The sequence below is a fragment of the Dipodomys spectabilis genome, unplaced genomic scaffold (assembly GCF_019054845.1).
Source record: "Dipodomys spectabilis isolate Male_0828 unplaced genomic scaffold, ASM1905484v1 ptg000411l, whole genome shotgun sequence".
Lineage (NCBI taxonomy): Eukaryota > Metazoa > Chordata > Mammalia > Rodentia > Heteromyidae > Dipodomys > Dipodomys spectabilis.
In genome coordinates, this window is record NW_024871088.1 from 507,838 (window position 1) to 534,744 (window position 26,907).

The 26,907-nt window shown below is 49.6% G+C and overlaps 1 protein-coding gene across 1 annotated transcript; it reads left to right on the forward strand.

Moving 5' to 3' along the window:
* Positions 1 to 25: 25 nt before the first annotated feature.
* Abcd1 (ATP binding cassette subfamily D member 1) lies at positions 26 to 26,275 on the forward strand. Its single transcript, XM_042667556.1, has 10 exons — positions 26 to 1,367; positions 5,462 to 5,642; positions 15,926 to 16,074; positions 16,154 to 16,322; positions 17,454 to 17,548; positions 20,698 to 20,843; positions 21,285 to 21,430; positions 24,455 to 24,539; positions 24,779 to 24,904; positions 24,982 to 26,275. Exons 1-10 carry the CDS (start codon positions 468 to 470, stop codon positions 25,214 to 25,216), a joined length of 2,232 nt encoding a protein of 743 aa, XP_042523490.1. The 5' UTR covers positions 26 to 467; the 3' UTR covers positions 25,217 to 26,275.
* Positions 26,276 to 26,907: the final 632 nt, after the last annotated feature.

Sequence of the window (26,907 nt, forward strand, 5' to 3'; positions counted from 1 at the left end):
TGGAGATTCTGGACTGGGTGGAGATTCTGGCCTAAGACTGTCTTTTCAGCAAGGCAGCGGAGCAGAGTGACGCGCCCTGTGCCCCCGGGAGGGGCGTCACCAGGGAGGGAGGGCGGGGAGGAGCTGGAGGAGGAGAAGGTAAAGGGGAATACGACGCCCTCTCTGCCCAGACCTCTCGAGGCTCTGACCTCGGGGGTTAAAGGGCTGACTGTAGAGGGAAGACAAGTTTCTCCACCTGGGTTGCCTTGAAGAGCCCACGACCCTGGGGAACCCTGGGCCCACCGTGCCGGGAGCCCTAGCACCACCCGGGGCGCCTAAAGCGACAGTCACAGGGACCACTGCAAGATTTCCGGTTGCCTAGACAACGAGCCAGCGGTCAGAGCAACAGCCCTGCCTTCCAGCATCTGCCTCAACTGCTGCCTCGGGCACCAAGTCCCAGCCCAAGCCTGCCAGCCAGCCCAGGTGCCATGCCGGTGCTCTCCACTCCACGGCCCTCGCGGGCAACCACGCTGAAGCGTACGGCCATGGTCCTGGCGCTCACAGCCTACGGCGTGCACAAAATCTACCCTTTGGTGCGGCAGTGCCTGGCGCTGGCCAGAGGCCCCCCGATGCCAGCTGGGGAACCCACGCAGGAGGCTTCCGGGACCACAGCAGCCAAGACTGGCATGAACAGGGTATTCCTGCGACGGCTCCTGGTGCTGCTACGATTGCTCTTTCCCCGAATCCTGTGCCGGGAGTCGGGACTTCTGGCGCTGCACTCTGCCGCCCTGGTGAGCCGAACTTTCTTGTCAGTATACGTGGCCCGTCTAGATGGTCGGCTGGCACGCTGCATCGTGCGCAAGGACCCTCGAGCCTTCAGCTGGCAGCTGTTGCAGTGGCTTCTCATAGCCCTGCCTGCCACCTTCATCAACAGCGCCATTCGCTACCTGGAGGGCCAGCTGGCCTTGGCCTTCCGAAGCCGTCTGGTGGACCATGCCTATAACCTCTACTTCACCCAGCAGACATACTACCGTGTGAGCAACATGGATGGGCGGCTGCGCAACCCTGACCAGTCCCTAACTGAGGATGTGGTGGCATTCGCTGCCTCGGTGGCTCACCTCTACTCCAACCTGACCAAACCACTCCTGGATGTGGCTGTGACCTCTTACACCCTGGTTAGAGCGGCGCGCTCCCGCGGAGCTGGCACAGCCTGGCCCTCGGCCATTGCTGGCCTCGTGGTGTTCCTAACGGCCAATGTGCTTCGAGCCTTCTCACCTAAGTTTGGGGAGCTGGTGGCAGAGGAAGCACGACGGAAGGGGGAGCTGCGCTACATGCATTCCCGTGTGGTGGCCAACTCGGAGGAAATCGCCTTCTATGGGGGCCATGAGGTGGGGCTAATTGGGGTGCTGGGAACAAGGCAGAGTGGGTGGGTGACTGGAAAGCCCAGGACTGCCAGCTTTGAACAATCGGGCAATGCATAGGCTGTGAAAGATGGGGGGAAGATAGGAGGGCCTGGGTTGGCTGAGGTTTTAGGTGACACTTTTGTTTGAGCCTCTATGGCTCCAGCTCACTCCACTCCTGCATCCCAACCAAGAGGAGACGCTAGCCATCTGGGAGCAGGGATGGCGGGACACAGCCTGCCGCCCAGCCTCTGCTGCGTCGCTGTGTCCTTTGAAGGCCAGCGTCCAGCAGAACTGGCTGGCCGGGCAGGCGAGCATTATGGGCATGACTCAGCCCAAGCGGAGGTTAATGAGCAGCATCCAGCATAGTGGCTGTAGCTGTGGCAGTTCTCAAGGCTGAAGAGTCCTGGGCCTGCCGGGCTGGTGACCACTTTGACTAGCCACGGGCTTAGCTGCCTGCCAGCTGCCCTGGTTCAGAAATGTCTGGCCCCAGACGCTGCGGAGGCGGGACACACTTCCTGCCCACCCAGCAGCTTCCCAGTCCCCAGCATGGCTGCCTGTCTCTTCAGTCCCAGGCCTAGGACTCCGCTCTGTCTCCTTCCAGGGGTGGGCCTGGGACTGAGGAACTGGCTAGGGAAGGTTACTCCAGGCCAGTTCTCCCTTTATCTTGCTGCTGCCCCTCCCCTTCCTTGCGCCTGGGGTTGCAGCTGCTTCAAGCCCTGCTCTATGCAACTCAGGTTTCAGTTCCCCTATGGTGGGGGGAGGGGCAGAATGACACCCATCTCCTGACCGCCTGTGTACGTTCCCTGGGTCAGGCAGCCTCTTGCCTTGACCTTGTCTCTTTGGCTGTACATCATGTAGAGAAACAGACTTGTTTCTGATTTTTAAAGAGGGTTTGTCTCCTGACATGGCAGTGTCCACCTGTAATCCCAGACTCAAAACAGAGGGTGGGGGAGGGGTGCAGGGGGAGTTCCCATTATTTTTCAGAGAGGAGCATGCTGGCTTATGCTGTTTCTGATTGAGTGAAAAAGTGCTTGGCCTTGAGGTGTAATCCTCCCTCCTGTTCTCTTTTTCCCCATATGCCAGGCCACAGGGCCTTGGCAAACAGCTGTGGCCTTGGGTGAGGAACCTGGCATATTACCAGCAGCTGCATAATCAGCCTTGGCCAGCTCCTAGTAGTACAAGCCTAGATTACCAGGGTACTCGATGAGGTGTGCACAGTTCAGGAAACATAGGTTGGGCCTGAGTAAAGCTCAGCTATGTGAGCAGCTGAGTGTTGGGGACAGCAGAGCACTGGTGTTTTGAAGGACTTCCTCTGGGCTTTCATCAGGAAATAGTATGGTTGGTTGCAGAGGACAGTTCAGTTGCAGAGGTGCCCTATGGGCATCCTTGACCTGTCTCTATAAGCCTTGGTTGGAAAGCTATATGAGATGATGTGAAGCCCCCTCCCCCCACAGGTGAGTTGATTGACCATGCTGTGCAGGCCTGGGGCCCACTCCAATCCCACTAGTTGAGATGTCACTGTGGACATAGGCCTAGGCTCAGATCAATAGGTTAGAGCAGAAAGGCAGAAGTGACTAGCTAGAGGGCAAACAGCAGAGTATTCTGTTCATACTAGGATTTCAAACAAGGCCTCTTATTTTAATACACATATGCATTGTATACACACACATGCACACAATCTATTGCTTGAGAACAAAGTAAGCCTTTCTTCATAAGTCAAAGCATTGGACTAGAGGTGTGGCTGAAATAGTAGAGCACTAGTTGTGAATAGAAAAAGCCGAATGAGAAAGAGGGACCTTGAGCTCAATCCCCAGTACTGTCACAAAAAAATAAGTTCAAGCATCATTTTTAAGAAGCTGAACTGAGCGTCATCGGTGGCTCATACCTGTAATCCTAGCTACTCAGGAGGCTGAGATCTGAGGATCACAGTTCAAAGCCAGCTGGAGCAGAAGAGTCCATGAGACACTTACCTCCAATAAACTACTCAGAAAAAGCTGGAAGTGGTGCTGTGGCTCAAGTGGTAGAGCACGAGCCTTGAGCACAAAGGTGCTCTAGGACAGTGCTCATGCCGAGTTCAAGCCCTGGGACCAGACAAAGAAAAGAAAAAAGAATCTAGTTCCCTTAACTTCCCTGCCAGTGTGCTCCACATTTTTGCACTACTTGGTACCTCCTTCTTGGGCAGATCAATTTGTCTCTCTGGATATTAGTGTTTTACAATAAATATGAAAATATACATGCAGGGCTGGGAAGGTGCCTCAGTGGTAGAGTGCTTGCCTTGCATGCCTGAGGCCCTGGGTTCAATTCCTCAGCACCAAAAAAGCAAAAAGAAAAAAAGCCGGAAGTGGCGCTGTGGCTCAAGTGGTAGAGCGCTAGCCTTAATTGTTCAGGCCCCACGACCGCCCCCCCCCAAAAAAAGAAAATATACATGCAGTAAGACCTGTGAGAATCTAATGGAGCTCATGCCTGTGATTCTGATTATACAGGAGGCTGAAATTCCGAGGATCATAGTTCAAAACCAGGATGGTAAGCAAAGTCCAGGAGACATTTCCAAAAGAATCAGCACAAAGTAGGGCTGGATTCATGGCTCAAATGGTAAAGCACCAGTAGAGCAAGCCAAGAGACCATGGGACCCTGAATTTAAACTCCAGTACTATGAAAGGAAGGAAGGAAGGGAAGGAAAGGAAAGGAAAGGAAGGGAAGGGAAAGGAAGGGAAGAAGGAAGGAAGGAGGGAAGGAAAAAAAGGAAGGAAGGAAAGTTGGAAGGAAGGAAAAGAAGGAAAACCAAATAGAGAAGACATGAAAGCAGTTGGCAAATAGTACCAGACTGGCTGTCATCAGCTGGCATATATGTAAGACTAGGGCATATGTATCTCGACTGAGCCAGAAAATCCGAGACCCTGTAGCTACCTTTCTCTGAGCATTTCCCAACATTTCCAGCATCCACTACCTGTGTGCTGCTGTCGCCCCTTCCCTGTAGAAGCAGGGAGTGTAGATGGAAGTAGGAGAGGCCTAGCCACTTCTAGGAAGGAGGACGAGGCAAGCCGAGGTATAGGCCAGCTTGGGAGTCTACCTTCCTGATTTTGGTAGGGAAATGCAATGCGAGTTTCTTTCTTTTTTTTTTTTTTGGGTCCGGTCATGGGGCCTGAACTCTGGGCCTGGGCGCTGTCCCTTAGCTCTTCAGCTCAAGGCTAGTGCTCTACCACTTGAGCCACAGTGCCACTTCCGGCTTTTTTTTTTCTGCTCATGTGGTGCTGAGGAATCGAACCCAGGGCCTCAGGCATGCAAGGCAAGCGCTCTACCACTGAGCCAACTTCCCAGCCCCGCAATGCAAGTTTCTTACAGAGAAGTACCCCAAGAAAGTAGCAGAAAGGGAGGCCTCAGTAGGTGAGACTGAGTTTTTCCAAATGAGGAGCATTGTGGTTTGCTCCACTGGGCTAGTCTTTGCTTAATTCAGGATAGAAAACAAGAGCTGGGGCTGGGAAGGTAGCAAAGTGGTAGAGTGCTTATCTTGCATGCATGAGGCCCTGGGTTCAATTCCTCAGCACCACATAAACAGAAAGGGCCAGAAGTGGCGCTGTAACTCAAGTGGCAATGTTAGCCTTGAGCTGAAGAGCTGAAAGACAGTACCTAGGTCCGGAATTCAGGCCCCACGACCTACCAAAAAGAAAAAGAAAGAAAAAGAAAACAAGAGCTGATCACTTCCAGGGGGAGGAGGTGCCTGGTGAGAAGGACATGAGAGGTTGTTGAGAGGGAGCCCAAAGAATGGACTCAGTGAAGGACAGAAAAGTTAACTGTCACAGGCCTGCAACCAGAAAATTCCCTGGATACAGGGAAGAGAGAGATGGCTATTCCAACTAGAGAGATAGTTGGAAAAATGAAGAGCTATTCTGGGGTGTCCTGTAGTACCATTACCACCATTACTTGTCTGAGACTCAGCCCCACCCAATTGTAATCCCCCAGCTCTTAGCTTTGTCATGGCCATCAAATAGTATTACTGTGAGTGAGCAGTACTTGGGGACGCTTACTGTCACCCCCACAGGGGTTGCCACAAGGCCTCTCAATGTGTGCTGTCCTGGCAGGTGGAACTGGCACTGCTCCAGCACTCCTATCAAGACCTGGCTTCTCAGATCAACCTCATCCTGCTGGAACGTCTGTGGTATGTCATGCTGGAGCAATTCCTCATGAAATATGTGTGGAGTGCCTCAGGCCTGCTCATGGTGGCCGTCCCCATCATCACCGCCACTGGCTACTCAGAGTCAGGTGAGACACAAGACTCTGGGGGCTAGGGCCAGGCTTGTGGAGTTCAGTTGGCTCACCTGTCCCTTTTACCTGGGATGTTGAGGCCCTAGTAGCATCCTAGATTGCCAGAGGTCAGGCTCTCCTCTTAGATAGATCCTTATTGGTTTTGACCCTGCATACATCTCATACTCCCTCGTACCATCAGCTGAGCCTAGGACCACAACTCAGAAATACCGCATGCCTCTTTTATTTTTCCCCCTGGGGCATGAGGCTTCAACTCAGGGCCTGGGCACTTTCCCTGAGACTCTTCGTGCTCAAGGTTGGCACTCTACCACTTGAGCCACAGCACCACTTCCAGCTTTTTCTGAGTAGTTTATTGGAGATAAGAGTCGCACAAACTTTTCTGCTCAGGCTGGCTTTGAATCGTAATCTTCAGATCTCAGCCTCCTAAGTAGCTAGGATTACAGGCTTGAGCCACTGGTGCCTGGCTACCACATGCCTCTTTAGCACACCTATGCACCCTTGCCCACCTGTCCCTATCCTCAGTCCAACTTCAAGTTATAGAGAATACTTTGAGTGAGCCCCTTCGTTACCCCAGCTGTGGTTTTACCACCCCTAAAACAGTACTTATGGATTATAGATGGTAGAAACTTCTGTCAAAAGGCCTTTGGAGGGATGGTGCTGGGAAACCTGTTCTACCAGTTCTTTTGTTTTGTTTTTGGTAATGGTCAGGTTGTATGTGTATGCACACACATGTGAGCATGTACACCAGCACTGGGACTTGAACTCAGGGCCTGGGTACCGTCCCTTTCCTTTTTTGTTCAAGGCTGGTGCTCTACCACTTCAGCCACAGCTCTACTTCCAGTTTTTCCGTGGTCACTTGGAGATGAGTCTCTTGGACTTTACTGCCAGGGCTGGCCTCAAACTGTGATCCTCAGAACTCAGCCTCCGAGAGGCTAGGCTTACAGGTGTGAGCCAACAGCACCCAGCTTCTGATTGTCTTGATTCCATTTGTTCTTCTACTGGTTTACAGATTATTCATTCTATTTTCAGGCATTCAGTTGTTACCCTTGAGAAGGTTAACATGCTGCTCTAGGTTCTTAAAAACAGTCATGGGTTAATCAATAGCTCCCGTCCTCTTAGACCTTAGAAACTTTTTTTTTTGGTCAGTCATGGGGCTTGAACTCTGGGCCTGGGTGCCGTCCCTTAGCTTTTCAGCTCCAGGCTAGCACTCTACCACTTGAGCCACAGTGTCACTTCCAGCTTTGTTTTCTTATGTAGTGCTAAGGAATCAAACCCAGGGCCTCATACATGCAAGGCAAGCACTCTACCACTGAGCCACCTTCCCAGCCCTAGAAACATTTTACCTTAGAGAAACAAACCCCTCTTACCTGTCTCTATAGCCATTATGAAGTTTGGGTTCATGTGGTTTTTATTCTTTTTTTGTGGGGGGGTGGGGTCTGGTCATGGGGCGTGAACTCTGGGCCTGGGCGCTGTCCCTCAGCTCTTCAGCTCAAGGCTAGTGCTCTACCACTTGAGCCACAGCGCCACTTCTGGCTTTTTTCTTTTTGCTTATGTGGTGCTGAGGAATCGAACCCAGGGCCTCACGCATGCAAGGCAAGCACTCTACCACTGAGCCACCTTCCCAGCCCCTGGTTTTTATTCTCGACTATTGCTTTTTCCAGTGAATGCATGTATAAATGCAACCTCATCTATACTGATTTCTCTCCTTGACACTCCATTCTTTTTTAAAAAATTATTTTGTATTGACATTCCAAAATGCATTCATTCTTTTTGTGTTCCGTTCTTCCAGATAGACATCTTTTTTAAAGTTTTGAAAGGTGTGTTTGCTGGACCTGGGAATTGAATTCAGGGCCTGGATGCTGTCTGTGAGCTTCTTTTGCTCAAGGCTAGGGCTCTACTACCTGAGCCACAGCTTCCACTTTCAGCTTTTCAATGTTTATAGGAGATAAAAGTCTCATGGATTTTCTTGTCAGGGATTGGCTTGGAACTATAATCCTCCAATCTGAGACTCATGAGTAGCTAGAATTACAGGCATGAGGCACTCGCACCAGTGCCAGGCTTGAAGGTTGTTGTTTTGTTTAACATAGGTTCTCATCATGTAGCCCAGGCTGCAGTGCACCTTGGTACTTTCTGTCCTCACCATCCTGAATGCTGGACTCCCGGCATTACTCATGCCCAACTAAAAGTTCTTTTTTTTTTTTTTACGATTGTGAAAATACCATACAGAGGGGTTACAATTACATGGGCATAAAAGTTCTTACAGCAAAGATTTCATCAGGGAATATTCCCAATTATTTTGATGTCCTTATTTCTTCCTCATTCCAGAGCTAAAGTTAGGTTGGATATAGGAATCTAGAGGAACAGTTCATTTCTCCCAGACCTTTGACAGTATTCAATTTTTCTTTTCTTTTACACAAGCGCCCGTGCGTGCATGCCTCTGTGTGTGTGTGTGTGTGTGTGTGTGTGTGTGTGTGTGTGTGTGTGTGTACTGATACTGGGGTTTGAACTGAGAGGACCTTGTGTTCTCAGTTGGCTTTTTTTTTTTTTTTGGTCGATCATAGGCCTTGAACTCGGCCTGGGCGCTGTCCCTCAGCTCTTCAGCTTAAGGCTAGCGCTCTACTACTTGAGCCACAGTGCCACTTCTGGCTTTTGCTGTTTATGTGGTGCTGAGGAATTGAACTCAGGGTCTCATGAATACGAGGCAAGCACTCTTCCACTGAGCCACCTTCCCAGCCCTCACTTGGCTTTTTTTGCTGAAGGCTAGCACTCTACTAATGAGCCACACCTCTACTTCCAATATTTCATTTTTTTTGTAGTTGTTGAAAAATCTGTTATCAGTCAGGAGTGGGAAACTTTTATTCTGTCAAGGCCCCTTTGGCTGTTTATAACATCATTTACAGACAATATTGTCAATGCAGGCAGCCAATGAAGAGCATAGGAGAAGCATGCCTGTCTGGTCCATTATATACCAAATGATTTTAAGAGCCAGATGTTCCTCACCCTTTACATTAATTACTAGCAGTAAGTCTGCATTTTCTCTCTAGGTATCTTTATAATGTTTTGTCTTTCTCTGGCATACTATATTTTACTGTGTGTTTAGGTGTGGGTTTCTGTTTGTCCTGCTTGTAGATCCTTCAGATTTTTTTTCAATTTTCTTTCTGTTCACTAATTTTCTAGTTCATGTGTTTTCTCTTCGGCCATGTCTAGTATGATTGTTTTTAACATATCATGCTCTCATTTGGCTTTTTTGCTCAAAGCTAATTTTCTGTCACTTGAGCCACATCTGTACTTTTTGTCCAGTCCTTTTTGGCACTGGCTATTCTATTTCTTTTTTTGGATATACTAGGGTTTGAACTTGGGGCCTTTGCACTTACTTAGCTTGCTTTTTCTTTTTCTTTTCTTCTTTTCTGGTCTTAGGGCTTGAACTCAGGATCTGGGCACTATCCCTGAGCTTCTTGGTGCTCAAGTCTAGCGCTCTACCACTTGAGCCACAGCTCCACTTCAGGATTTTTCTGAGTAGTTTATTGAAGATAAGAGTCTCACAGATTTTTCTGCCCTTGCAGGTTTCAAACCACAATAGCGAGGATTATAGGCATGAGCCTCTGACACCTGGCTTCAGCTTGCATTTTCTACTAGCATTTTACCACTTTTTTTTGTCGGTCATGGGGCTTGAACTCAAGGCCTGGGTACTGTCTCTGAGCTCTTTTTGCTCAAGGCTATCTGTCTACTACTTCGAGCCCCAGCTCCACTTCCAGTTTTCCAGTGGTTCATTGAAGATAAGAGTCTCACTGACTTTCCTGCCTGAGCTGGCTTTAAACCACAATCCTCAGATCTCAGACTCCTGAGTAGCTAGGATTACAGGCATGAGCCTCCAGTGTCTACCTCAAATTGTTTTTATAAGTGTCTCATTTGCTCATGTGTGTGTGTGCCTGTGAGTGTGCTCATATGTGTGCACGCGTGCTGGCACTTGAACTTCAAGCTTCACTTCACTCATAGCTGGCACTACACCACGTGAGCTACGCCTCCACTTCTAGCTTTTTGCTGGTAATTTAGAAATATGAATCTCCAGGATTTTTTGGGGGGGTCCAGTCATGGGGCCTGAACTCTGGGCCTGGGGGTTGTCCCTCGGCTCTTCAGCTCAAGGCTAGCACTCTACCACTTGAGCCACAGTGCCACTTCCGGCTTTTTTCTTTTTTCTTATGTGGTGCTGAGGAATCGAACCCAGGGCCTCGAGCATGCAAGGCAAGCGCTCTACCACTGAGCCACCTTCCCAGCCCAATCTCCAGGATTTGTCTACCTAGGCTTGCAGCAAACCTCAATTCTCATATCTCAACCTCTTGATTAGCTAGGATTGTAAGTGAGTCACCAGCACCCAGCCTTCCCAGCACTTCTTTTGTGCTTATGGTAATAATCGTACTTATTGTCTATCCAACAATTTATCTCAAGTTCTTAGGACTTGAATCTACTTTTGCCTTCTGCCTGTCGGTCGTCCTCACTCATGGTAGATCATTTCCTCGTTCCACCTTCACCCTCCATGAGGGTGTAAATTACTTGGTATACATCTGCTTTTGTTTCAGCCAAGCACTTGAGGGGTAATTAACCAGTTGGAGGCCATATTCCTGTTAATCTTTCAGTTTCAGCAGGATGGGGGTGTTACTGGCCTTGGAGGTAGTATTCATTTGAACCCCAAATACATAATTACAAATTCTTACAAGACATGTTTTGTAAGAAAGCCAGTGAGGTTTTCTGTCTTCTCCCTGTCTGTCTCTTGGAAGTTCAAAGAGTTGCTTTGGCTTCTTGCTTATTTTTTTCCAGCAATATTCCTTGCTTCCCTTCAAGTGTCACTGTGTTTTGAAAGGTGTTATAGTTTATCCAGTTCAGCAGCAAGAGAGTTGTCAGTTATAGGTATGAATATCGTGCCTGACTTATTTGAAAAACAGAAACTTCTCTGATTCTCTTCTTATTTGGGCTTCCATTTTGGGGCTACCAACCTCAGCTGTCTATTTTTCTCCCTTGAGTCTGTTCTACCAGGAAGAAAAATCAAATTGTGGAAGTCTACACACACAAAGTGGCCTTGTTTCAGGTATCTCATCCAATCTCATCCAATCAGCACACCTAGCCCAGAGCATGTGAAAAACAACCATGAGGAAGTGCCTGCAGCCACTTTTCCCTAGCTGCAATTAGACAAATAACAGCCTGTCTAGTTCTGGGAAGCTTCTTTCCTCCTCTGAAGACCTTGAACACACACACACACACACACACACACACACACACACACACACACACACACCAGTACACACACACACACACACACACACCAGTACACACACACACACACACACACACACACACACACCAGTCCTTGTCTTCAATTCAGGACCTGAGCACTGTCCCTGAGCTTTGATTCTCAAGGCTAGCACTCTATCACTTGAGTCACAGCTCCACTTCTGGCTTTTTTGGGGGAGAGGGGGTCCGATCGTGGGGCCTGAACTCTGGGCCTGGGCGCTGTACCTCAGCTCTTCAGCTCAAGGCTAGCGCTCTACCACTTGAGCCACAGCGCCACTTCCGGCTTTTTTTCTTTTTGCTTATGTGGTGCTGGGGAATCGAACCCAGGGCCTCATGAATGCAAGGCAAGCGCTCTACCACTGAGCCACCTTCCCAGCCCCTGGCTTTTTTTTTTTTTTGAATGGTTAATTGGAAATAAAAGTCTCACAGAGTTTTCTGCCCAGTCTAGTTTCAAACCACCATCCTCAGATCTCAGCCTCTCAAGTAGCTAGGATTAGCTTGAATCAGCAGCACTTAGCTAGCTTAGGTCTTCTTTTTTTGGTATGTGTGTCTATCCTGGGGCTTGAACTCAGGGTCTGGGTGCTGTCCCTGAGCATTTTTGCTCAAGCCTAGCATGCTACCACTTGAACTACAGCTTGGCTTCTAGCTTTTTGGTGGTTAATTGGAGACAAGAGTCTCACAGATTTTCCTGCCCTGGCTGGCTTTAATTCACAATCCTCAGATTTCAGCCACCTGAGTAGTTAGGATTATAGGCATGAACCACCAGGGCCCAGCTAGCCTAGGACTTTTTGAAGCTTCTGCTGTACTAGGCATGTGGGAAATTCTGTCTCTGTCCCTTCCCCCATCACTCACAGTCACCTTTGGAAAATGCACAAAGGAGATTTCATCTTCCTTGCTTGCCCCATTGCTTGTCCTATTTCAATCTTAGTAGCCTCCCTGTTATTCCTCTAAATACCAGGCATGCTTTGGCCTCAGGCACTTGGGACCTAATACATTTTATGCCAGGAATGTCTCTGCTGCTTCTTCATCAGAGTTTTGCGCCCAGGCTGCCCTTAGGCAAGGCCTGTCTTGACCAACACACATTTTTCTGCCCTTAACCTTTAATCCTGCCCTGTTCAGTTTTGTTCATTATATTTCCCTCTCTCTACTTTCCACATTATACTGGATGATGGTAGGAAGGTTGTCTGTTTTTTGTTGTTGTTGTTGTTTTGTTAGTCCTGGGGCTTGAACTCAGGACCTAGATGCTGCCTCTGAGCTTTATTTGTTCAAAGCTAGTGTTCTATCACTTGAGCCACAGCTCCGTTTCTGGCTTTTGACAAAACAGTTCATTTGAGACAAGAGTCTCACAGACTTTCCTGCCCAGGGTGCTTCAAACCATGATGTTCAGATCTTAGCCTTCTGAGTAGCTAGGACTACAGGTGTGAGTCACTAATGCCCGGCTGGTTGTCTGTTTGATCCTTTCTGTGTCCCCAAGCTCAGTGAGAGCTCACAGTGCCCATGGAACTTGGGAAGAGTCAGTCCTTAACTACTGGGGAAGATCTAGGTAAGCTTTGCTTTGCTAGCCTGCAAAGGCCAGAGGACTGAGGAGAGAGGTAGGGGCCTATGAATCCCTAGAGGCCCCAAGGGGATCTGCAGGATGCAGTGACTTCTGTCTCCAGGAAGATGCTAGCCATAGCTAGGAAGCCCCTCCCATAAAGCCCGCACACCCTTACCCTTTGTCCATACTGGCTGTCCAGCTCCAGGAATGGACACCAGGAATGCTGGTGTCCTTGATACCTGGTGGGGCTGTGTCCTAGAAAACATGGTGAAAAGAAAGGTCTAGAACCTTAGACTTTGATGATTGATGGTCAGTCTCCCCACACACACACACACATACACACACCCGGTTCATTGCCCTGATTTCCTGGGCCAGGCCCTAGGAAGCAATGTAAGGCATTCTGTCCATTCCTCTAGTCTCCTTTCTACTTTGTGCTACTTGTATGTGCATGCATGTGTGTGTATAGTGGGGCTTGGAATTAGGTCCTTGAGCTCTTACTTGGCTTTCTCATTAACAGCTGGTGCTCTACCTCGAGTTCCAGCTTGTGTTGGTTAGTTGGAGATAGAATCTCATAGATTTGTCTGCCCAGGATGACTTTGAGACTCGATCCTCAGATTTCAGCCTCCTGAGTGGCTAAGGTTATAGACCTGAGCCACCAGCACCTGGCCTTACACTGCTCTGAGTTGACTCTGCCCTTTTTCTCCTTACCCTTCCCTTACTATTGATCTGTGAGGCTCCACTTCAGAATCTTTGGCTATTTCAGCCCCAGGGCCCCTGGTACCTCCCCAGTGGGTGATACCTACTCACTCACCTCTACCTCAGGATCCTCAAAGTCAGCCTCCTCCACTATTTCCAAGTCTCAAGATTTGGAGAGTATGAGGGAAGGGGTGACATTATCCAAAAAGAAATGTACTCATTACCTGACTTATGTAACTGTAACTTCTCTAGATATGACCTTTATAATAATACAAGTCCCAAGGTTAAGGGAGTCCATGATGTCACTGAAGAGGTTAAAGGGCTTGACCATGGAGTCTGGATTGTGACAGAAAAGCAGATTTAGACAAGAGCAATTCTTAGAAGAAAACAGAAAATGGCCATTAGCATGGAAATTAGAAACCATGACACAGTGCCAGGCACTGGTGGCTTATGCCTGTAATCCTAGCATAGATCTGAGGATCAGGGTTCAAAGCCAGTCCAGGCAGAAAAGTCTGTAAGACTTATCTGCAGTGAACCATCAAAAAGCCAGAAGTGGAGCTGTGGCTCAAGTGATAGAATGCTAGCCTTGAACAACAACAACAATAAAAAAAAACCTGAGAGACAACACCCAGGCCCTGAGTTCAAGCCCCAGGATCAGCACACAAAAGAAGTGTATAATTCAGTAGTTTTCAATACATTCAGAGTTGTACAACCATTACATCATCAAAATTCTGAACATTTTATACTCCAAAAACAAGCTCTAAGCTAGATTCCAGTGGCTCACACCTATAATTGTAGCTACTCAGAAAGCTGAGCTTTGATGATTATAGTTCAAAGTTACTCAAAGCAGAAAATCTGAGAGACTCTGTTTCCAATTCTCCATCAAAATGCTAGACTGAAGGTATTGCTCAAATAGTAGAATGGCAGCCATTCAAAAATAGCCCAGTGATAGCCTAAGTAAGATCCTGAGTTCAAGCCCCAGTACCAGCACACACACACACACACGCACACACACACACACACACACACACACACACACACACACACACACACACACACTAGATTCATTATCATTTCCCTCTTGCTCAGACTAATCTGTTTCTTATCACTATGAATTTGCTTATTCTAGACATTTCATAGAAATGTAATCATATGGTATGACCTTTGGTGATTGGCTTCTTTCACTAAGCATGTTTCAAAATTCATTTGTGTTGTAAAATGTATTAGTACTTCAATCTTTTTTATGACTGAATAATATTCTATTGTATGCATATACTGAAGTTTCTTTGTTCACCTATTGATAAACATTACACTATTACAAATAGTGCTGCTATGAACATGCCGTAAAAGTTTCTATGTGTTCATATTTTCTTTTTGTTTCTCTTGCAAACCTATCTAGGAGTGGATTTCCCAGGTCTTTTTTTTTTGGGGGGGGGGAGGGTAGTCATGGGGCCTGAACTCTGGGACTGGGCACTGTCCCTCAGGTCTTCAGCTCAAGGCTAGCGCTCTATCACTTTGAGCCACAGGGTCACTTCCGGATTTTTCTGCTTATGTGGTGCTGAGGAATCGAACCCAGGGCCTCATGCATGCAAGGCAAGCACTCTACCACTGAGACACCTTTCCAGCCCCATTTCCCAGGTCTTTACAGTGGTTCTTTGTTTAACTTTGTGGGGAGCTGTTTTCCAGAGTGACACACCATTTTATCTCTACCAGCAGTAGATGAAGTTCCAGCTCCTCACTTGGCCAGATTGGTATTATCTCTCATTGTTACAGCCACCCCAATTGAAGTGATGAGGCTTGTTTTGCTCAGGTTAGTGTTCTACCACTTGAGCCATACTGACACTCTTGAGCCACACTTGAGCCAGTCTGACACTTTTCTGGTTAACTGGAGATGGAGTCTTGCTGACTTTTCTGCCAGGACTGGGTTCAAAATGTGATCCTTTAATTCAGAGGCACGGTGCTTGTCTAGCAAGTGCAATGTCCTGGGTTCAATCCCCAGTACCAAAAAAGGAAAAGACAAAAACTTACAGTTAAAAAAAAAAAAACAAATAAAACATGATCCTCCAGGTTTCAGCTGCCTAGTATTATAGTATGAGCCACTGGCACCTGGCAACATTTTTGTGCTTTTTTTTTTCCCAGTATCAGAGTTTCAATTTAGCTTTTTGAGCTCAACTGGCACTCTACCATTTGAACCACACCTCCAGGCTGCCAAGTTTATTTAATTTTGATGAAGTTTGGTTCATCTGCTTTTTCTTAGTTGCTTGTGCATATGTAAGAAATCATGTGTCATCAAGATTATGAAGCCTTGCCATTGTTTTGTTTTGTTTTTACCAGTCTCGGAGCTCAAAGTCTAGGATTGGGCACTGTCCCTGAGCTCCTTTTTGCGCAAAGCTAGCACTCTACCACTTGAGCCGCAGCCCTACTTCTGGCTTTTTCTGTGATTAATTAGAGATAAGAGTCTCATGGACTTTCCTGCCCAGGCTGGCTTTGAATCAGGATCCGGAGATTCCATCCTCCTGAGTAGCTAGGATTACAGTCGTGAGACACGGGCACCTGGCTGCCATTGTTTTCTCCTAAGAGTTTTATAGTTTTAGTTCCTCACATTGACCTGTGATACTCTTACAGTTCGTTTTCGTTTGTAGTGGTGGAGGGGCACTTTTACATGTGTGTATGTATCTGGCTGTACCAGCACAATTTGTACGAGACTCATCTTTCCTCTGGAGGCTTTTAACTCTCCTCTATCTTCCTTCTTGGCTTCCAGACTCAGAGACCATGAAGAAGGCAGCCTTCCAGAAGGAGGAGGAGGAGGAGGAGCTTGTGAGTGAGCGCACAGAAGCCTTCACCATTGCCCGCAATCTCCTCACAGCTGCTGCAGATGCCACTGAGCGGATCATGTCCTCCTACAAGGAGGTAACCCCAGCACAGCGCAGTCCATCCCTATCTGCGCCCCACAGTAGCCCAGGCTAAGCCCATGCTGGCTTCCCTACAGGTAACAGAGCTGGCTGGCTACACAGCCCGGGTTTACGAGATGTTCCAGGTATTTGAGGATGTCCAGCACTGTCGTTTCAAGAGGCCTGGGGAACAAGAGGATGGTCACACTGGATCTGCCGCCCTAGTACGATCTGGTGTCCACATTGAGGGACCCTTAAAGATCCAAGGTGAGATGCTGTCCCGCCATGCAGAGCGCTTCCTCTCATTTTTGCCTTCCACTGAGTATCCCAGCTGCCCAGGTCCAACGAGGACAGGAGGCCTGCCTGGCAGGGACGTTGAGGGCTTGCGCAGAATGAGTTGGGCCCCTAAAGAGGTTTTCCTCAGAAGTGCTGCTGGCCAAGCAGCCTGTCTTCTCCAAGCAGTGGCTGCCAGCTAAGCTGCTAATCCGCCCTCCTGAGAGCCCTGGCCTAGATTACTGGTTAAAAAAGAGAGGCGAGTAATGGGGGGGAGGGGGAGACTGATTGGATCATAATGTAAATGTGTGTGGAAATGTAAGACTGAAATCCCCTTCTATATAAATAGTGTAAGCTAATCAATTTTTCTTAAGAGAGGAGTGTGTGGGCCCTGAGTATAGGAGGTCACAACATATGCAGGCACCCAGAGAAAGTTGAAGGCAATGTGTGAGCATAGGAGAGACTGTACCCAGCTGCCAGTTACATAAGAGTCCAAGTACTATAAAAAGGCCTAGACATTGGAGGCCCCTTTAAGATGGTACCCAGCAAAGTGGTGCTGTGGGTCAAGTGGTAGAACTCACACCTTGTGCTGAAGAACTCAGGGACAGCATCCAGGCCCAGAGTTCAAGCCCCATGACTCACCAAAAACAAAACAACAACAACAAAAACTATATATGTGTGTGTGTATATATATATTATATTATATATATGATAGATAGATAGATAGAGCAGATAGGTAGATAGATAGGTAGATAGATAGATAGATAGATAGATAGATAGATAGATAGATAGATAGATAGATAGATAGATAGATAGATAGATAGATAGATAGAGCGAGCCCAGGAGAGGGGCAGACACAGAGCAGGATAACAATTCCTCATGTTCCAGGGGACCAAAGCCATAGTGACAACCTAGGAGCATGGAACTGAATACTGGGGCAGGGGTCAGCTTGTTGGAAGGCCTGGCTATTTTCCGAAGGAGCTGTGGACTTTACCATGCTGTTCCAGAATCCACGGATGGGCTATTAGGGGTGGATAAACCAAGGGGGCAACGGAGGGCCTCCAGGGCAGAGGGAACCCACATGAATGCTGCTGCCTCTTCTCCTTCCTTGCATTTTCTCTGCAGGCCAGGTGGTGGATGTGGAGCAGGGGATTATCTGTGAGAATATCCCCATCATCACGCCCACAGGAGATGTGGTAGTGGCCAGCCTCAACATCAGGGTAGGTTGAGTGGAGGAGGGGTGTCTGACCCAGAAGTGCTGACTAGGCTGAGCTAAGCAGATAAGGCCTAGGTGTACATCCCAGGTGCCTGGCCGTTTGCATCTGCAATCCCCAGCCCTTGGCTTACCACCTAACTATGCTGACAGTAGTCATTCTCTCCAGCTCTGCGTGGCAGGTAGGCTAAGGTCAAAGTGAGAGATCAATGTGTCTCCAGGAATCAGAGCTGATAAAAAAAATAAAACATAAAACTAGTGGTTACCAGGGTTGGCCAAGGGTTACCCAACAATCTTTGTCTGTCTGATCATTGCCTGCTCCCTATCCTTCTAAGAAAGCTAAGACATGGGAGCTCTGGTTCCTCTCCAGCTGTGGGGAAGAAAATTGCCATTTTTCCACCTGGGCCCCTCTGCTGTGCAATCTGGGGTCCTACTCCATCTGCTTTGAGATGTCCCTAGCACAGACTCTGTGTGGTAGATACAGAGCTATTCATTGGGGATGGTTCTCTGGCCCTGGAGAGATCAAGGAAAGGAAATGAGCTGGGGCAGGGGAGGGGGGGAATTAGGCGGGGCGGGGGGGGGGGGGGGGAGAGATGCCTCACGCCTCTAATCCTAGCTACTCAGGAGGCTAAGACTGGAGGATCACCATTTGAAGCCAGCTCAAGCAGGAAAGTCTGAGACTCTTATCTCCACTAAAAACTACAGAAAAGGCTGAAAGTGGAGCTATGGCTCAAATGGTAGAGCACTGGGGCACTGATGGGTCATGCCTGTAATCCTAGCTACTCAGGAGGCTGAGTTCTAAGGATCATGGTTTGAAGCCAGCCTGGGCAGAAAAGTCTCCATGAGACTCTTCCAACTAACCACTAAAAAACCTAGAAAAACTAGAAGTGGCACTGTGGTTCAAAGTGGTAGAGTGATAGCCTTGAGTGGAAAAGCTCAGGGACAAACATCCAGGCTCCGAGTTCAAGCCCCAGGACCACCAAAAAAACGTTGGGGACAGACAATTCAGGCCCTAAGTTCAAGCCTCAGGACCAGCACACACACACACACACACACACACACACACACGAAAGGAACACTGGTATAGCTCAGCCACTCACTGCTTACCTATGCCTCCAGGCAGGGCTTTGGATAGAACCAGGGAACAGTGAAATAAGACTAGAGCAGAGGGATAGCCAGTATTCCCTGAACTCTAGACTGGGGACTGAAAAACAAAGGTAAATGGAGGGAGTGAGCTAGACTAAGGAAGTGTCTACATTCTTGGGGTAAACACTAAAGTGGGTAACAGTGGGATTTTCTTTCTGGGAGTGTTATGTTTCTCAACTTGTGGGGGAGGAATTATGGAAGAGACAGGAACAGGAAGAGTTAGGAGTGCCCTGGCTGCTGCTTTTGTCTGCTGAGGGGGCTGAGACTGGAAGGGAGGAAGAAGAGAAAGAAATCATGAGAGCCAGTTGGAGGCAGGACATATAGTGTTACGCCAAATAGCACACACAGTGGTAGTAGTGGTGTGAACCTTGCCACCCCTCTTCACAATGGTAGTTTCCAAGCTAGGCCCAGAAAAGTCAAAGGAAGCAAAGACACTAAGGCCCTGGTGAGCAAGCTATGGCTGGTTAGAGAACAAGGCCAGGTAAGAAGAGGCAGTCACAGGTGGAAGAGCAGGGACAAAATCCTGCCTGAACCAAAAACTCTCTTGCCCCTTCTGCCCTCAAGAGTTGTTGGTTACACACTTGTGTGCCTTGAGACTGCTCTGACAATCACCATACACTAGATGGCTTTAACAGCAGAAAAGGACTCTTCCAGGACTGGGGAGCACAGGTCTAGATCAAGGGCACAAGACGAGGATCCTTCTTTGAGATCTGAGGGAGTCTGCCTGTCCCAGGACTCACCCAGCTTTTGGTTTTCTGGCAGTTGCTTGTTCCATCATTCTACTCTCTGTCTCTATCTTCACATGGCTTTCTCTCTCTATGCATATCTGTGTTTCAATCTCCCATTTGTAAGTTCACATTGAACCACTCCAGTATGATCTCATGTTAGCTAAACTGATCATCTATGACCTATTTGCAAGTACAGTCACCCTCTGAGGTACTAGGGATTAAGATTTCAATATGTGAATTCATGGCCCAGCCTGAAACTAACACTGCCTGAAATAGCAAAGGCACTCACATTGAATTTTCTTTCCGGTAGGCCTATGCACCGTGTTATTATTTTTCACAGATACATAAGCACCACACTGAGACAAGGGATGGTGCTGGTGATGGGATCTCTGCCCTGGGGTGCCCCCCAAATATTCTCTGTCCTGGGGCTGAATGGAAATCTGATAGGAAATCCGATAGGACAGAAGCAGTTTTCCTATACTCACCCCTCCTTCCTACAACTGTTTCCATACTCAGGGGAGGGGCAAGTGGTTAAATGCAAAAAAAAGTACCCTTCCTATGGACACTTTCTAAGGGGGGCAGAGACTCTTGACATTGCATTTGGATTCTGAATGCATTCAGATGGGATTGAGGGTGACATCATCAGTCTTGGAACATACCCATTCATTGAGCTGTAGCAAAAGATACCCTTCTTCTGGTGTTGGCCCCATGTTTTCCAGACATATCAAGGCTTTAAGGGACAGGGCCAACTCTTGTCCATTTCCCTATATTCTAGGCCAGGCATATGGTTAGGACTCTGGACATTGAACCCCACCTCTCTTCTGTTGTCACTTATCAAAAGATCAAGAATTGCCAGGCACTGGTGGCTCATACCTGTAATCCTAGCTATTCAGGAGGCTGAGATCTGAGTATCACAGTTCACATAGCCCAGGTAGGAAAGTCTATAAGACTCTTATCTGGAAAAAGCCAGAAGTAAAACTGTGGCTTAAGTGGTAGAATAGTAGCCTTGAACAGAAAAGCTCAGGGACAGCGTCCAGAACCTGAGCTCAAGCCCCAGGACCAGCACACACACACACACACACACACACACAACAAGATCAAGAATAGCCTGCCCCCAACCAGCATCTTGACACATGCCTGGTATCCCAATCCTGGGGAGGCAGAGACAGGAGGATTGTCAGTTCCAGGCCAGTTCTAGGCTATCCAGTGAGACACTGCCTACCTGCCAGCTTCAGATGAAGAACCTTTGTGAGGCCAGTGCCACAGTCTGCTGCATCCACAGGTGGAAGAGGGCATGCACCTCCTCATCACGGGCCCCAATGGTTGTGGCAAGAGCTCTTTGTTCCGGATCCTGGGTGGGCTCTGGCCCACATATGGCGGCGTGCTGTACAAGCCCCCACCCCAGCGCATGTTCTACATCCCTCAGAGGTAAGGCAGCCTGCTACCAGAGAGACTTCTCCAGCAAGCAGGCCGTGCAGAGCCCTGCTGTCTGTCTTCCCCCTACCTCTTCCCACCTGTGCAACTGGAAGTTGACAGCAGAGATGTAGGAAAGGGCAGAGTCTACCCTTTTTGAAGAGGATACAAAGATGCTACCCCAGACCCAAACAAACCAGGAACCCAACCTAATTCTCCATCCATTGAGGATCTGGGTGGGAGTTCTTACACTCAGGCCCACAGATGTGTGTGCATACATGTATTCATGTGTAAGTTGGGGATACATGGGTATGGGGTGGCCACTACTTGGAAGGCTTTGCTGCAGGTCTGGCCTCATCGTCCACAGCCACGGATACCACAGAGCAGGCTCAGGCAGAACATCCTTTAGGGAAACCCAGGCACTCTGCCCTTGTTGGACATGCAGCTTTTCCACAGGCCCTACATGTCCGTGGGCTCCTTGCGTGACCAGGTAATCTACCCAGATTCAGTGGAAGACATGCGAAGGAAAGGCTACTCGGAGCAGCAGCTGGAAGCCATCCTGGACATTGTACACCTCCACCACATACTACAGAGAGAAGGAGGTAGGGGCGGGGCTAGAGCTTATCATCCCTGCATGGAACATATATTCTCGCCCTTTGTCCCAAAATACTGACGGGGAGCCTGTTGCCATCTGCATTCCTGACCTCTTCCCCCAACCCTGGGGAAGGAAGGTTATCTCTGCATCCAGAAGTCCAAAGTGCCTGCCTGGGGACACACTTTCTAGGGAGGACTGCCTGTAAACAGGTGGCCCCAAGGGGTGCCCGTGCACCAGGAAAGGGGAGGGGTGTTCATCTCATGGGAGAGAAGCCTGAGCCAAGACCTGTGGAACACGGACCAAGTGGTCACCCTATCTGCCAGCCAGGAGACAGCAGGACAGGGTCTGTGTAGCCCGCTTGGGGACAGGAAGGTGCTAGCCCACAGAGGAGCCTCTGGGCTTTCCTAGGGAGGGATCAGAAGCCCCATAAGATGGCCCTCCTCTGGGCAGGGTAAGGCTGCTTGTGCAGTGTTTCTGTTGAAATGGGGATGGGGAAAATAGAGCCGGGGGGCTCTGGGAAAAAAGCTCAGGAGGGAGGAACAGGTTGTAAGAAAAGCTGAGAGAAGAAAAGAAGACTTATGAAAGTGGCTCTGTGGCTCCAAGTAGTAGAGTGCAAAGTAGTCTTGAGCAAAAGAGCTCAGGGAGGGGCTGGGAAGGTGGCTCAGTGGTAGAGTGCTTGCCTTGCATGCCAGAGGCCCTGGGTTCCATTCCTCAGCACCACATAAGCAAAAAGGAAAAAGCCGGAAGTGGCGCTGTGACTCAAGTGGTAGAGCGCTAGCCTTGAGCTGAAGAACTGAGGGACAGCGCCCAGGCCCAGAGTTCAGGCTCCATGACCAGACCACCCCCCACCAAAAAAAAAAAAAAAAGCTCAGGGACAGCACTCAGGTCCCACAACCAACAACAACAGCAAGAAAAAAAATAAAAAGCTGGGTGCTGGTGGTTCATGCCTGTAATCCTAGCTACTCTGAGGATTGCAGTTCAAAGCCAGCCCAGGCAGGAAAGTCCCTGAGACTTTTTTTTTTTTTTGGTTGGTTGTGGGGCCTGAATTCTGGGCCTGGGCACTGTCCCTCAGCTCTTCAGCTCAAGATTAGTGCTCTACCACTTGAGCCACAGCACCACTTCTGGCTTTTTCTACTTATTTGGTGCTGAGGAGTCAAAGCCAGGGCCTCCTGCATGCAAAGCAAGCACTCTACCTTTGAGCTACCTTCCCGGCCCTCCCTGAGACTCTTATTTCTAACTGAACACCAGAAAATAGGAAGTGGCACTGTGGCTTAAAGTGGTACAGCAATAGCCTTGAGCAAAAAAGAGTTCAAACCCCGACACTGACCAAAAAAATCAAAACAAAACACAATAGCTGGGCATTGGTGGCTCACGCCTGTAATCTTAGCTTCTTAATGAGGCTGAGATTTGAAGATTGCAATTTAAAGGCTGCGTGGGCAGGAAGATCCACGGGACTCTTATTTCCAGTTAACCACTAATAATCCTAAAGTGGAGCTGTGGCTCCAGTGGGAGGATGCTAGCTTTCAGCACAAAAACTCAGGGACAGTGCTCAGGTCCTAAGTTTAAGCTCCAGGACTGGCACAAAACAGAAAGGAAAAAAAAAGACTTACAGAGGGCTAATGCTTTTCTCCATTGTCCATTGTATCCAGAGAAGTAGGAGAAGGCAGCACGGTGCAAGGCAGAATGGAGGGCAGGTTGGATTTTCTTGAGACATCTAAGCACTGAAACTCCACTTCCTTCCCTCCCTTGCAGCTCTAGGTACCAGATGATCTTGAGGGGTAGGGGCACAGCTCAATGTATGCAGTACATTCCTAGTAAGTGTAAGGCCATGATTTCAGTCCCCACTACCACCAAAAAAATAACCTTGAACAAAGCCCTCATTTCTCTGACTTCGTTGCAGAATAGGCCAAGCACTCTCTGCAGCAGCCATCAGTGGACTAGATCCTGGAGAGGGTTCATGGTAGAGTTTAGGAGTAGAATGGGAGGGGAATAGAAGCATGGCTCATTTAGCAGAGTGCTAGCCAATGAGCCAAAGCATCAGGTACCAAGTTCAAGTCACGGTCTCTGACCAAAAAAAAAAAAAAGGGAAGAAAAAAAGAAAAGTAAGTAGAATGGGGTATGTATGAGGGTTTATCGTAAGGTAAGTCCCAAGAGAAGTAGGCCACAGCTGGGAGGGGCTGTGCCTGGTCCAGGCTTGGGGATCCAGGCTATCTAGTAGGTCATTCTGCTGTGTGCAGCATTCATTTCTAAAATCACCTCATGATCCAAGACAGCCCAGGCTGTAGGGTGGAGGAAGTAGGAGGAAGAGGCAAAATGTGCTTGCCTCTGTCTTCCAGGGATGATTGCATAGAATGCCACGTGGATGACACACACTCATCAGCCATGGGCCAGTCACATGGTTACACACTTCACCGTGGGCAAGCTAGAGAGTGTTGTCTTGATGCTCAGCTGCCCTGTGCCCAGAGAAACCTTCTAGTTCCACAGGCAGGCACAGTGGATGACTGCAATGGAGACGCCTCTTCCACCAACCATCCTGTCACTCCACCCCACTCACCTGCTTGCTCAGATTACCCTCCTGAGCAGGCCCCTCCCTTGATGTGTGTGTGTGTGTGTGTGTGTGTGTGTGTGTGTGTGTGTGTGTGTGTGTGTGTGTGTGTGTGTGGCTGTCTTTCCCCTGGGTTTGTCTCTGTGTCTCTGGGTCCAAATCTCCCCTTTTTGTAAGGACACCAGTCTACCCCCATGACCTCACCTTCATGCTCATTTCATAAAGACCCTATTCCCACATAAGGCCACGTCCAGAGGTACTGGGCGACTAAGACTCCCAACATAATGTTTCTGAGGGTTCATAATTCTGGCCCCAACAATTCTCTTTCACTTAAGTGTCACAGGCAGGTGAATACATGCAGCGGAAATATGTAGCTAGACAAGCCCCCCCGGGGTCAGACTGCCCCATCTTTCCATCAGTTCCCCCCCAGCCCCCACACACTGGGCCCTTGTTGAATTTGAACAGAGCCCCTTGCCCCTTGCCCAGGTTGGGAGGCCGTGTGTGACTGGAAGGACGTGCTATCCGGGGGCGAGAAGCAGAGAATTGGCATGGCCCGCATGTTCTATCACAGGTGAGCCCTGGGGATGGCTGTCCAGGGTGGTCCCGAACCAACAGTAAGAACAAATGGGTGTTCCCTGGGGCCTCCTGCAAAAAAGAACACAGCTACCAGAAACAGCCTTGGTCCTAACAAACCTAGTAGGGCCACAGGCTACAAGGAGCAATCCAGGGACTGGGACCAGGGCTGGACCAGAATAGAGCATCAGCAATGGAGGGTCCACAGCCTCTTCCCTTTGGCTCCTCACCTCCAAGGCCCAAGTATGCTCTCTTGGATGAGTGCACCAGTGCTGTGAGCATAGACGTGGAAGGCAAGATCTTCCAGGCAGCCAAGGATGCGGGCATCGCGCTGCTGTCCATCACCCACCGGCCATCCTTGTGGTAGGTGCCTTTGGAAGGGCTGCTTCTGGGGAAGGGTGGGGAGCTGCCAGTGAGCTTGCTGCCTCTCTCCCAACCAGGAAGTACCACACACACTTGCTACAGTTTGATGGGGAAGGCGGCTGGAAGTTTGAGAAGCTAGACTCGGCCACCCGCCTGAGCCTCACCGAGGAGAAGCAACGGCTGGAGCAGCAGCTGGCTGGCATTCCCAAAATTCAGGGGCGCCTTCAAGAGCTCCGCCAGATTCTGGGCGAGGCTGTGGCCCCTGAGAAGCCCTCTACAGCCAGCCTCCCAGGCTCAGGCCTCCCAACCTGACCAGGACCTGATTCCCAGCCCCCACCCCTGCCTAGGCTCTCGGATCACATGAAGGAAGCAACAGCAGCAGCCACCCTGCCCTCACCACCTCTGCATGCCTCTCCCTCCTCCCAGGCCCCCTAGCCATGGGCCTGCCCCTCCCAGGAGACCCTAGGAAGCCCGTGTCCCTTCTCCTGCTTCCAACCTCACCCTGGGGTTTACTCCATGATACGTGTGCCTGTTTAGGGCAGTGACTCCTTTACTTTTCTCTGGGGAGCAAGAATGGGGATGAGGGTTTCCCAGCCCTGACTCCATATCAAGTATGGTTGAGCCATAGCAAGGGTGCAAGGCCCATCACTGGCCCCGTTTACCGCAGCCTGCCAGAGCCTGTGGTGAGTCTGGCAATTGTGGGTCATCGCCCTCCTGAAACTCAAATCCCCGTGACTTCCCGTGATCCCTTGAAAAGCCCACGATCCACGTGTCTGTTGCCACCCTAGCGAAGGCTCTTGTCCCCACAAGATAGGATGCCCTTCCTGCCATGGAAGCAGCGAAATGGGTCCTGGGGTCAGTCAGAGCCCTGGGCCTGTGTCCTCTTCTGCCCTGGTCATCTGGAGAGGCCTAGGGGAGATTACACAGCCTCCCCAAGTCCCCAGCTCCCTCCCCGCTGTGTTCTCACCCACTACCGCTTAGCTTAGTGGACTCCATTTGTTGTTGTCTCCATTGCCAACATAAGTACCTACCTGCCAGCTCAAGGGGTGGCCAGGCACTGTCTCTTGGACTGCCCAGCCTCTGGTGCCAAACATAGCCCCCTCCACTGCATCCCCACCCTGCCAGCCTACACTGCCAGCCGCCACTGGGGGGGAGCCCTCTACCTGTCAGGAGGGAGAGAGGGTACCACGGTCCCAGCTTAGTGCCAAAGAGGGGCCACAGGGGCACTGTCTCTGCCAAGCCAGCCCTCACAGAGGGGGAGACCCCACTGCCACTGCGTGCCTTTCCCAAGCCTTCAGCCTTTGGGCTGAGGCACCCCTTTTCAGACCCCTTGGTCCCCAGCACCCTCAGTAAAGACCTGTGGAAAACATACTTCCTGCCTTGGTATCTGGTGGAAGTTGAGGAGATTGAGAAAGAGGAGTGGGCCCAAGCCCTCAGGATGGGAATTCACCTCCGCCGCCAAGCCCGTCCCACCCACGACATGGTCCAGCACCTTCTCTGGCTGAGTCAGAATGGAAACAATCTTGGGTTACATTTCCCATGGCCGCAAGGAGGTTTAGCGGACAATGTTTTGTGAAAATACTGGCTGAGCCCAAAATGAACTCTAAGCCCCATGCTGGGGAGGAGGAGAGTCCGGCCAGCTCCCTGCAGGAGCAGCAGTGCGTGCCGTGCTGCGCAAAGCTAGCCAGTTGCCAAGAAGGGGGTGGGGTGGGGTGGAAAGGGGGACATCCCAGGCCAGAGAAGGGGTGGCAGTAAAACGTGATGCCGAGGCTGAATCACAAACCAGCAGTGAAAAAAAAAAAAACAAACAGCAGTGTTGGTGCCTCTGAACCTTCTAGGAAAAAGAGCCGCTTGTGCAAAGGCCCTGGGTTGATGGTCTGTGTTGGGGAAGGAGGGGTTGTCTGGCAGGCTTTGCAGGTCACAGTGAGGAGTCTAGACCTAGCCAGGAGGCAGCCAGATGCCACTGAAGACTTCTCAGCAGGATGGAAACCCCTGAGTTCTGC